Here is a 12,337-nt window from a genome sequence, read left to right on the forward strand (position 1 = left end):
TTTCTCTTCATACAATTTCCTTATAATTTTATCATGAGAATCATTTTTCCTTATAATGAAATTCCACTCAGTTACAAGACAATTCCTTAATCCTAAAAGGATCCAGTCTGTTAAGGAATTTCTTCATCCTTGTTACTACTTTCTACAATTAAAGAATCTTTAAAAACACACACAGAAAATTTCCAGAAAAAAACTATTGAAAGAGAGTACTAAAATCAGATCAAGATCTTAGACACCATGGTCACCAGAGAATGGAAGTCTCGGTTAGAATCACACATACTAATTTCTGAACAAACTATATCTATATATTAAACAAACACTAAAGAACCAACCTCTTTCTCCAGCCAGTTAAAGAGTTCACAGAGGGCAACAGCATCTTTAATCTGTGCAAACAACGGAGACATTTTTTTAAGTTAAGACTGAAATTCAGATGAGCAGATTCAGAGCCCAGCCCCAGTGTGATACTGAGGGGGCTGCACCTTAAGGGCACAAACCACCAGCACATGGGGCTCCACACACACTTCCTGGGACAAGTCTGCAGCAATTCCCCTATCAGGGACAGGGCTCCCTGCTGTTCAGCAGTTCAGGCACAGCCAGGGAGAGTTCCCCTCAGGGCACCCGCAGCTCCCTCAGAAGGTTCACTCCTGTCCTGTGGGGGCCAGGAAAGACAGGCCACTGTCAAAAGCCATCTCTGGGCCCCAAATCTTTCTAGAACTTTCTAGGCCCTGCATTGGCTTTGAAACACAATCTGGGCCTTTTAAGAGGCTTCACCTTCTTCATTTTCATCTTCATCACCACCACCATCATCTACACTATCATCAACATCTTTTTTTGTGTTGTATGTTGTAGTTTGTAAAGATCTAGCCCATCAAGTATCTTATTTCATTCTCTCATTAAATCTAGAAGGCTCAGAGAGGTTCCAACCTTGAGCCAAGCTCAAGGCCACAGAGCAGGTGAGGAGCTGGGCCTTCCCACCACCACACATCCCCTCTTCTGCACAGGCTGCTTTACTCACGTGAGCTCGCCTCATGCCTTCTGATTCGGCAGAATTCTTCACAGCTTTGGCAATGCAGATGGGTGTGTAAGGCATATAGCAGCGATTCTCCTAGGGGCAAAGGGCAACAGGATGGGAAACCGAGGCTGCTGACCAAGGTGATCACCTTTTTACCCAGCACACCGTGTAAGACATTCATTTAAAGAGTTCCCACGCAGGACCCACCCAAGCTGGCCAAGCCGTCTGGCCGGAAGACCTGCTTTTTTCGGTTGATGACTCTGAGAGGAATGAAAGGGGCTTGAGGTCATCGAAAAAGAGAAAGTACCTCAAACAGGCTATTTCTTTTCGATCCATTCCCCCCTTAGCTCTTTGAGACTGCTGTCTGCCAGCCATCAGCAAGATACTGCTTTCCAAGCCTCCATATTTGTGGTCAGAGTTCACTAAGGGCTCAAAGCTTGACCGAAATAACCTCTTTATTGCTGCACAAAGGAGCCTTTTTCCCAACATCTGGGGACACACATGATTAATGAGGGAGGGCTCCTGCTCCTTCCCCCTTCTCGCTCAGGGATCACACATCAACTACCATTCATGGTCTGACCTTAACAGGCTGAGAAGACCCTTCCCAATTTGAGAACAAGTTAGAATCCAGCCTGTGTTACAGGGCAGCGGGACTCAGCAGCACCTCGTGCTTGCACAGAACTTCTCTAAGGGCTTTCGCTGCCTCCGCTCTCATTCATTATCCTCTCTCTCACATACACACCCTTCATGAAACAGAGAAGGCAGGTGTGATCCCCACTTAAGTCAAGGAAGAAAAGCTCTGAGTAACTGAGTATCTCACAATGTGACAGTGACATGAGTGTGATGACAAGCCAGGTCTAGGGGGCAAGGTCTGCGCTCTCCCCAGGTGACCCACAGCTTGATGGAGAAGAGGGACATCACTGGGCTTATCAATGGCCACCTGGAAGTCAGAGGCCCAGGGCGGGACAGTCAAAATGGTGACATCTAAGATGGCTTGGATTCCAGTCCTGCCCTGGGCCCCAGTTAAAATCAAGGGACAGGTATCACTCAGCAGAAGCTCAGTCAAGGGCAGGACTATCACTATTATTTGATCTTGGACAAATCCCCAATTCCCGAAGCTTCTCTGGGCCTCAGGTCTCCTTATCTATAAAATGTTGGGAGGTTGGGGGTGGAGTTATGGCCCCCAAACTTCACGCATTCTCTCATACCACCTGTACGGCTCCTTCCCTAGCCGTCTAACCCCTGGATTCTTACTTACTTAATGCTTTTCTTTAAACTATCTTTAAATCAACTTAGTTTATTAAACTCAACTTTGTCTTAAATAATTCTTATATCATGGTCTCACATGCTAGTTAAGTTTTTTCTAGTATACACTGAAACACTTTTAAAACAGACACATTTCAATAAACCAAAGTATCAAAGTGTACCACCTAAAATCATCTCTCACGCCACACTCTGGAAAACACAGGACTCGATGGGTCCTAAAGGCCCTCAGACTCTCCACAGGGCTCCAGCCCAGAGGGCTTATCCAGGGAGGCAACACCTCTGACCCAACAGCCAGCCTTGGCAATCTTCCTGACCAACCTCTGCTTCCAAGACAAAGCCACGCCATGCCAGGACTGGGAGGGGGCAGCAGTTGGAGCGTGGCAGGGTTTAGATGGGCTCCACTGGGACTACCAACCTTGGGGATGGCTTCGCTCACAGCATAGCTGGCCTTGTCGCTGACCCACACCTTCTCCTTCGGGGAGAGGCTGGTGCACAGGACCTTCAGCTCGCTCAAGATGGACTTATAGGGAAGCACCTGGATTCTGTATTCGGCTTCCTGGCTCAAGTCCAGAAGCAGGTGCTCCTTCACATTGGGGGCATCTATGCGGTCACCGTCAATGAAGAGCCTACAGAGGGGCAACAGGTGAGGTGACAGAAAAGGGAGGGCTCCGGAACAAGAGCACAGACCCACACATTCCACAGGCTCTATCCTCTGGCAATCAAAACCTAGTAGTTTTTCCTTCTTCCCCATTCCTTTCCCAAGTCCTTCTCTGCACACTGCACCCTGTCCCAGTGTATATTGTCACCATCCACCCAACTCCCCAAATCAGGACCTGGGCATTGTCCCCCTTGATCCCCCCCCTTAAGATCTTTAGGTCAGTAGCCTAAATGCCTATCAAATCTGTCCAGCTTTAGCGACCGCGGGCCCAGTCACTGCCCTGGTTTGAGCCACTGCCATCTCTCAGCTACGTTAGTGCCACAGCCTCCTCCCTGGTCTCCCTACCTCCAGCCTTTCCTACCCATACAATTTTTCACACCCATAATGTTCTTTAGGGTTTACAAGGCTGACCCATCATGGGTTCCCTGTAAAAAACACATTCAACAGCTCCCCAGTGTCCTTGGGGTAAGAGCCAAAGCTCCTGAACGTGGCTCACAAGGCCTCCCTCTCTGTGGCTCTGCTTACCTGCTGGCCTCACGCTCTTCGTTCCAACCACACTGACCCACTCTGGGTTCTCCATAAGCACTGTGCTCTCTCCTGCCCAAAGTCTCTGAAACATGCTTTCCTGTGCGTAGACCGCCATTCCCCTCGCCATCCTTTCTCCATTCACCTAGCCAGCTCGCATGCATCCTCATCTGTGCTTCAGTATTGCTTTCCCCAAGAGTCTGCTCTGACCCCAAGTCTAGCTCAGGCCCCTCCTACACAACACCTGTACCCATCCCACTGACCAGCTGGTGCCCACTTATGCACCCGAATCCCCCGAGGAGACCCTCATCTCCCCAGCTCTAACCAGGGCCCTCGTCTGTCTCATTCAGCCCAGCATCCAACAGACACTCTAGCACATAACAGGCACTCAATACATATGTTGTCTGAAAGCAAAAAGCCATCCAAATAGAAGAGCCATGGCAAGAACGCCACAGGCAACACTTTCAAAGATAAACTATGATTTGAAGAGGTGCGACTCCGGGGGGGTCTTCCTACGTCATTCAGACCTTGAAAATGACTGGGTTTATATACACCCCTTGCACTGGCTGCTAGAAAATTTGGAATCAAATGTGTAGCCTTAACAACACTTTGCAGTGGGAATTTTGTGAACTAACCTCACTTGATTTTGTTCTGAAGTCCCTGACTACTTATTCTTTTATCTCACAGTACTATAGAGACTGTCACAGATTTCAGTCATTTAGAATAAAAGCAGGATATTCGTAAATACCTACTGTCAATGAAGACAAGAAGGGAGAGGACAACAGAGGCAGGAGAGGAAGACCAGGAGAAAAGCAGCAAGTGGCAGCTGTTAGGCAGTGACCAGAGGGCTTCGGCCAGAAGGAGGGTACTGGGGATGCCAGGCTGCTGTGGGGGAGGACTTGCAGGGGTGGGGCAAACTCACATGATTGTCTCTAGTCCAATGATTGCATAGGAGAAAAATACCGGATTGTGTTCCACATCTGATCCTCGGAGATTGAACAGCCCTAAAAAAAAAAAAAAGGAGTCCCTGTCACCTTCCTGACCTGAGATTTTGAGAGGTGGCTTGTAGGAGAGTTGAGCACTTCAGCTTGCTATGGAAGGAGTCAGTGGCCTCTCCCAGACAGGCAGGGCACTGTGTTTCTTGGCTGCACCTCTGAGCTGCAGTCACTCGTGTCCACCAAATGGTGGCACCAGAACTGTTTCTTATGTGGCCACCTCACTGTCCCAAGGAAGGGAATGGAGGAGTAATTAGTCAGAAAACACAAGAAATGCCCTCCAAACAAAGAGCTGAAATGGTCTGCCTGGTGGTGACCTGCCAGGCCTAGACGCAAAAAAAAAAACCCTGGCGCTGCCAAATAAAGGAGAAGGAGCCAAGCACTGCCTCCCTTCTGAGGCAAACAACCTAGAGCAGAAAAACTGAGACCCACCAGGACCGAGGCCAAAAGAGGCCCTCCCTGTAAGGGTCAGCAGGCCCCATGGAGGTGGAGCTTCCCGGCAGAGGAACAAAAGCAGTGAGTCAGAGAGGCCCACGGATGAAACCTGAGCCTGCAGCCCACCCATGGGTTAGCTGTGCTGCCTGGCTGGACGGAGGGCCCGCCTACAGCCCGCGTCAGGGGGTTCGGTGAGGTCACTGCCTGTCTGGGAAACCAGAGGGATCAGCAGAGAGCACACAGCTCTGGTCCCTAGGCTTCTAGCTGCCGAAAGCTTTCTCTCCTAAGGATCAGAGCGCAGAAAGACTCTGGAGTAAAAAAGACTGCCTCTGTTTTAAAATAATGCCTTCCTAAAGTAAAGCAATGAGGCAGCATTTTTTTGCCTATTAGACAAAACTAGCACTTAAAGAAATATTGTACCTGGGGCTAGCAAGGGTGGGGCAGGGATAGGCCTATTCATATGTCCCCGTACCAACCTTTCTGGCAGGTAAATGGCAAGATAGGTCAAAGCCAAACCATGCACATATTCTGGAACCCATAATACCACCACTAAAAGCTGGCCCAACACAGCAAGAAAGTTATCAGAAACTAAGTCACACATTTTGATGCACCAAGATTTTGATAGCAGTATCATAATAAAATTGTGGCAATATCGGAATTAACCAAAGGTCATCATTAGGGGAATGGTTAAGTACATTATGGTATAATCATATGCTAGGATATCAGTAATCATTTAAAATCATGCTCATACAGGATTAGCATATATTGATACATTGGTAAAAATCAAGCTACAAAATTATATATGCACAGAATGTTAAAGGTGATTATCTCTGGGTAACAGGATTATTGGTGATTTTTTTTCTTTCTACTTCCTCTGCATTTTCCAGGTTTTCCACAATATCAATTGTCAGGGCAGCCATGCCCTGAGAAATCACCCAGAGACCACTGTGGGATCAGGCAGCAGGTTTATTGCGGGAAAGAGGGGAAGGCTGCGGAGGCAACTCCGGGACCAACTCGAGGGCCCATAGGAGCAAGGGGAATGGGGAGCAGGGAACAGGGAATGGGGAATGGGGAATGGAAAGTAGAGACTCCCGGTCCACCTCATGGCCTGTAGGAATCTCCTGCCTGTACTTCTGCAGGGGCCTTTTTTATACTTGCTAAACACAAATTTCAGTGAGGGTGAATTTGCTTATCAACATATTCATTAGGTCATTTACATCTTTCTGCTTTTCCCCAAAACTTGTTAACATATTGGGCTAGGTCCATTACCATTTCCTCTCGGAACCAGCTAGGACCAGGTTGATTTGCATATGGTTGATTTGCATATGTCAAAAGTCCAGGTGGGCATTCTAGCTGCCTCCATGTTCTGACAGCAATGTGGGGTTCTTTTAGTAATCAAGGGGAGAAATTAGCTTTATATGTTATTTTCTCAGATGCTGAGGTTATTAAGTTAATTAGGGATGTAAATCAGTGATACATTTGACAAAGTTTGGGGGCTGGGGGTTGGAGAGACAGGATACTTTGGGGTCTCTTTCAACAGAGAGAAAATAAAAAGTTAAGGCAGTGCCTCTTCAGTTATCCTGGGTCAAATATAGTCAGAAAATAGCAAACAGCACAGGAAGGCTTAACCTGATTTCTCCAGGCTCTAGAACAGGGGTCCGCAACCTCTGGGCTATGGACCAGTACAGGTTCAGGTCTGTTAGGAACAGGGCCACACGGCTGGAGGTGAGCTTGAATGTAATGCACTTGAATCATCCCGAAACCATCCCCCCACCCCACTCCATGGATAAATTGTCTTCCACAAAACTGGTCCCTGGTGCCAAAAAAGGTTCAAGACCGCTGTTCTAGAAGATAAGAGAAGGTATTGAATAATTACATGAGAATAATTTAAAGCTTAAAATTTGAGAAACGGCTGTTGTGTCAAAAAGCTTCACAAAAAACTCTCAGTCCCTAATTTTTCTGAGGTAGAAATATTTCTAGAATATTCTTACTGTAAAGACCTTAGGGAATCACAGGAAAAGTATATAAAGTAAAACGTGTCTCCTATGACCCCTCTTGCACAGCTATAGAGAGACATGGATGTTGACAGGCACACAATGTTTAGAGAAGATGTCCTTCCTCATAGGTGTCACAATCTAGAAGAGACTGGCCAAAGGTGGACATCACCACACATGTAATTAACATCAGCCCTGGCTGAAATACTACGCAGGGCCAGGCCACCCCTTCCCCCACTCCCTGGAGTTCTTTCTCCATCCTACTTGGCATATGCATAACCATTTGGCGACACAGCCTCTTCAGTCTTCACCGGCCACGCAGAAAGCTGAGTGGCATGAGAACACGGATTCCCAGAGAACCAAAGGGGAGATTAGGTAACGCACCCAAACAGTGAAACCGGAGCACTCACATGCGATCTCATCCAGGGCGGTGACCACAAACCACAGAACGTTCCTCTCAGACATTTTCGACCGAAAGTCCGCAACTTTGTCCTTCCAGGAGATGCCTGCAAAAAACAAACATGCTTGCAACTCCAGCCCTGGTCCTAGGGACCTGCGTCCCAAACATCCTTACCCAGCACAGCATCCTAGAGAACGTGTTGTTTGGGCAGAGAGGAAACCTGGAATCAAGCCCTACACAAGGTGTGATTCTGTCCAAGCCAGTTAGTTGACTGTTGAGAGGCCTGGTTACCTCACCAGCAAAATCAATTCATTTGTTTATCCAACAAATGTCTATGAAGCACCTAGACTTCCCAGGCATAGACATCTGCCAGGCACTGCTGGTCACTGCTGCTACAGCTCTGAGCTAGACCCAATCCCTGCCCTCACGGGGCATACAAATCTAGAAAAGAAGACAGGAATTAAACCAGCAATTAGTTACACTGTTGTATAAAAATTAATGCAACAGAGGAAGCACAGGGAGCTTTGAAAACATACTACCCTGCAGAGAGAACTCATCCAGTCTCTGGGGTGAGGGGAGAATCACCCACCACTTTACATTCCTGGAGCAGCAAGACTTGCCTTCCTTGCTAAGACCACAGGAATTCCCTGCAGCCTGACTCACTCTATCACTTCCAAATCATGCTTGCCCTGTCTGGTACAGCCAGGGCCTCCCCGCTGCTACCCAGGATGAAATCATGGCCCTAGAGGAGCTTACGCCACCGCCGCCACCAGCACCTGCCATCAGGCAGCACTTGTTACCCTGGTTACAGCCACCTGTGAAAAGGGGAGACATCTGTGCTACTCATCCGGCACCTCGCACAGTGTCCTGCACTCACACATTGGCCGAACAGAAGTCTCACCAGCAACATTTGCTCCCCCTCTCCTACAAGCAATAGGTCAGAGCCTCTATTTCAGTTTTGTTTTGTTTTTTTTAATTGCAAAACACACTGATGGAAAATGTTTAGCTAACCTGGGCCACTCACTGGACCCATCCCTCATCCCCCCCTCCCATATCTGCAATACTCTCCCCCTCACTGAGGGTGTCACAAGGAGAGTGAGCTGGGGCTGCCCCCAAACCAAAAGCTGCTTTGAAGCTCGGCACAGGAATGCTCTTTAAAACTTGGCTGAGAGTCTGGGCTGTAATGCTTTCTTCCCAGGACCCCTCTGGGCAATCTGCCTACATTCCAGACATCCCCCATCCGCCTCTCCTCTCCTCTTTCGACACCCAGGCTCCCTCCCCTGCAGCCCTACCTCCCAGGCCTTTCTCTCTGCACCCCTCACTGTCCCATAAACCCCCTCTTGCATCTTCCACAAACTGGTCACGGAACCTGCACCTCGCCCACCACTATCACACAGGCCGAAGAAACTTACCCACACCCAAAAGCCTCTAAAGCAGAAGGTACAAGAGGGCAGGAAGCCTAGGAAGGTAAGCCTACAAATGCTGGCAGAAGAAAAGGAAATGGCACCTAGAAACCTCTAGGCTCTTTTTCCAATATTAGATACGTTAAGGGGCAATTAGCAATTGCGTGGTAAAAAAATAAAAATAAAAATAATAATAATAATAATAATAATAATTTAGCAGCACCCAAAGGCTGCCCAGAAGAGCTTGGCAAGAGTAAACTCTGCCAGATAAGTAGGTGGCAACAGTGGGAATAAGTAAAGCTCCTGCTTTCATCAAAGGCCCTACTGTACCAGGGTGGGGTGAACCCTCCCGTCAGCTCAAGCTTAACTTTGATTCAGAGGACTGAGGTGGGGACGACGGTGACATGCAGAGGGGCAGCGGCTGGAGGCCCTGTTGGGCACAGCTGCAGTTCTGACCTGTGTAATCCAGACCCAGAGTAAGGAGGGGCTTGCACGGGCGCTCAGGGCGGTCTGTCCAGATCTTGTCCACAAGGTTCTCCTTGACAGGAAGAAGGTGGTGGCCAGCGCTTCTCAGAACCTTGGCCATCTTCTTCCAGTAATCTGAGGAGAAACGCACGTGGCCCAGCTGTGAACTGAATGCCTGTAACAGACCGCAGGGCTGTGAAAGCCTGGCAGCTTCTGAAAGACGATCCTTCCGTGGCCCTGCGCTGGATGTGCAGGGTGAGAAGCTGTAAAAGGGCATCTTCACCACCAACGGCCTTCCCCTGCCTCTGTGCTGGAATTCATCTCCTCACCTTGATCTCTACTGTCATATCAAGTCTTGATGAGCCCACAAACGTTACACAACCCACAAGCAAACAAGGAGGGTACAGGGGCACCTAGAACCCCTTCCTCACGCAAGCTGGAAGGCTGCAAGCTCACTCACCTGTAGAAATAATCAGTGGGTCCACACCGACCCTGGATCCTTCAGGAAGTACACTCACCAGCCAGTCTTCCTGAGTTGGCGTGTCCTTCAGACCTACAGAGGGAAGAACTGATACGAAACAATTCCCAGTGCGCCCAGGCTCACTGTCCCACCAGAAGGAGGCAGTTCACCAACAGCATGACAGCAGGGTTGTTATTAAGCATCTTCTTCAAGTGGATTGGCAGGATGTGGAAAATCTGACCCTCCCTTCCCTCTGGAAGGCTGCAAGAAGTCTAAGACGGTATGTGAGGAAAGTATAAGATGAGGGTGAGAGAGAAGAAGAAAAGCGGGATTTTTATTAGACCCCTGGGAAAAATGGCATCCTGGGGCTCACTGTATCATAGGTGCACTGTGTCAGCACTATGATCATCTCATCAGCCTTCAGTCCCTTGGATGGTGATATGGTCAGGGCTGGAAGCTGGGAGCTTCCCTCACATCCACACCAGGAGAGGGGAGCACAAGCCACGGCACCCTTCCATCATCGGGAGGGCAGCGTCGAAGAGAGGAGACCCTTGCCCCACAACCACACCTGACTAGAGGGCCATGCACAAGTCTCAACAGCAAAAAAAAAGAATCTTTCCAGAGATTTCAAGAGAAACATATAAGAACTACCACCACCTAACATGGCTCCCTGGGCTTCCCAGCTCCCAAGAGAAAACAGCCCTTTCGATTTCCAAGAGACTAGTCACAGGACACCAAAGAAGCTTCAAGAAAGGAACTGAAGTTATTTTTGATATCCCAGTTTTTCTTTAATCTAAGCCATCTATGTTTGGGATGTATACTTTTTAATCATATTTTTGCTAAATAAAATATATTCATATTTAGAGAGCAAGTTCACATATTCTAAAACAGTACTTATCTTTACTATTTTCTCGACCGAGACCTGATAACCTCATAACCACTGAAAGGAAGTCCAAAGGTTTAAAAGGATATGAGCTCATGAATCTCAGTTCTAAAAAACTTCCTAGAAGCTGGCACTGAATTATTATTTTGCTATTTGATTCTTTCTTATTTTTTTCAAACAGCTAAACAAGCCACTTATTAACGAAGTTTCTTTAATGCCCCTAGTATAACTTCCACAGGATGAAGTCCTGTCATCTCCTACCAGACAGGTATTTGGCAAAGGCCCAGGGATCAATCACTCACCAACCAAACCCACCAGAATCTCCCGACACAGGACGGATGCCTGACGGAAGGTGGACTTAGGGGTGAGCTGTCTCAGAAAAGCAACTAGAGAGGGGCCTGGAAGGAACAAGGACACAGCCCCTGGGGCCGCCACACACCTACTTTAAGGAGCAGGCAGACAGTGTTGCTCCTCTGACACTCTGACCCCGAAAGTGCCAACAGACCTAACAGCTGGAGTTCTGGGCCCGAAAGGGTGATGCCCATGCCTCAGGGGTACGCTAAGTGATCTACCGGGGTGCACCAGGAAAAAGGAGAATTTCTATTTGTATTTAGTTTCCTAAAAAATAAATTAATCTTTGTTCATATTTGAAATACAGATGGACACTAGCACATATATATATATAACATATAAACAAATACATGTATGTGTTTAGGATGCATGAGTCATTACAAAGGCATATAATTAGAAGTTTATAGGCCTAGTGGCCTATCCATTTATCATTGTCCCACAGCCCCAAATGTGTGTGAGAAAGAGAGACAGACAGAGAGAGAGAGAGAGAGAGAGAGAGAATAACCTCAGCAATAAATCCACTGTCAGACAAAAATGTTCCTAAGGCCTCCCTAAGATAAACAACACATATATATGAATAAGGAGAGGGTGAACCCCATGCATGTACACACAAAAACACATGCACGCAGACCCTCCGTAGGTCAGCTGCTTGGATCTTGGTGTCACCTCAACTCAACTCAACTGTAGTTCGTACAACAAACAAGAAATATGAGGTATTTGCATCATCTTGTCTTCCTGACTCGGCCCTGGTAGCCCCTTTCCCCTCATCTTCTACTCTCCAAGTTCAAAATTCAGGAGAAGGAGATCTTTGTACAACCACTAAAACCATGTTCCCACAGACTATTTTAATGACAAGAAAAAACACACACAGCACAAAATTAAATGAAAAAACAGAGTAGACGTACACACACACACACACACACACACACACACACACATATGCACTTATTATTCGATAAACACTGAACTCAATGCTTTCCGTGTATTATTTCTTTAATTCTCACCATTTTATGTGACACTTACTATTATTATCATCCCATTTTACAAATGAGGAAACTGAAGCACTGACAGTGGAGTAACTTGTCCAAGAAAGTTCCAGACCCATGCCCCTGCCCTGTGCTCTTCTCCAAAGCTGAGCTGCCAGAACTGAGTCCAGGATCCTCCGGGGAAGAGCTTCCTGGCCTCTGCTGTCAGCAGACCTTTAACTTCCTCTGAATGATGAGGCAGCAAAGAGCAGTGGAGAGGCCCCCAGTGCATGAGTCAAGTGCATGGCAAGCTCTGTGATCTGCAGCAAATCAGCTGTCCTCGCTGGCCTTCAGTTTCCCCTCACTCAAATGAGAATCCTGAATGAGGACCTTCCAAAATTAAATGCACAATGGTATGTATACACAAGCATGCTATTTTCTTGGTTTTCCTTGTGCCACAACTTGGACTGTGTCCCCTCAAAATACATACGTTGACACTCTAACCCCCAATATGACTGTATATGG

At 47.6% G+C, this 12,337-nt stretch overlaps 1 protein-coding gene across 2 annotated transcripts in view; it reads right to left on the reverse strand.

The window, feature by feature from the left end:
* The window catches only part of XPNPEP1 (X-prolyl aminopeptidase 1), a 55,443-nt gene that overhangs the window by 13,845 nt on the left and 29,261 nt on the right, over positions 1 to 12,337 (reverse strand). For both annotated transcript variants that reach the window (XM_090278560.1, XM_090278559.1), the window contains 7 exons: positions 9,614 to 9,706; positions 9,145 to 9,288; positions 7,296 to 7,391; positions 4,384 to 4,465; positions 2,694 to 2,904; positions 1,016 to 1,105; positions 333 to 383 (listed from right to left, as the gene is read on the reverse strand). In XM_090278560.1, the coding sequence (XP_090134686.1) occupies positions 333 to 383; positions 1,016 to 1,105; positions 2,694 to 2,904; positions 4,384 to 4,465; positions 7,296 to 7,391; positions 9,145 to 9,288; positions 9,614 to 9,706 (767 nt within the window). The remainder of the gene's footprint in view (positions 1 to 332; positions 384 to 1,015; positions 1,106 to 2,693; positions 2,905 to 4,383; positions 4,466 to 7,295; positions 7,392 to 9,144; positions 9,289 to 9,613; positions 9,707 to 12,337) is intronic.

This window comes from Furipterus horrens, unplaced genomic scaffold (genome assembly GCF_987537825.1).
Source record: "Furipterus horrens unplaced genomic scaffold, mFurHor1.1.pri manual_scaffold_5, whole genome shotgun sequence".
Classification (NCBI taxonomy): domain Eukaryota; kingdom Metazoa; phylum Chordata; class Mammalia; order Chiroptera; family Furipteridae; genus Furipterus; species Furipterus horrens.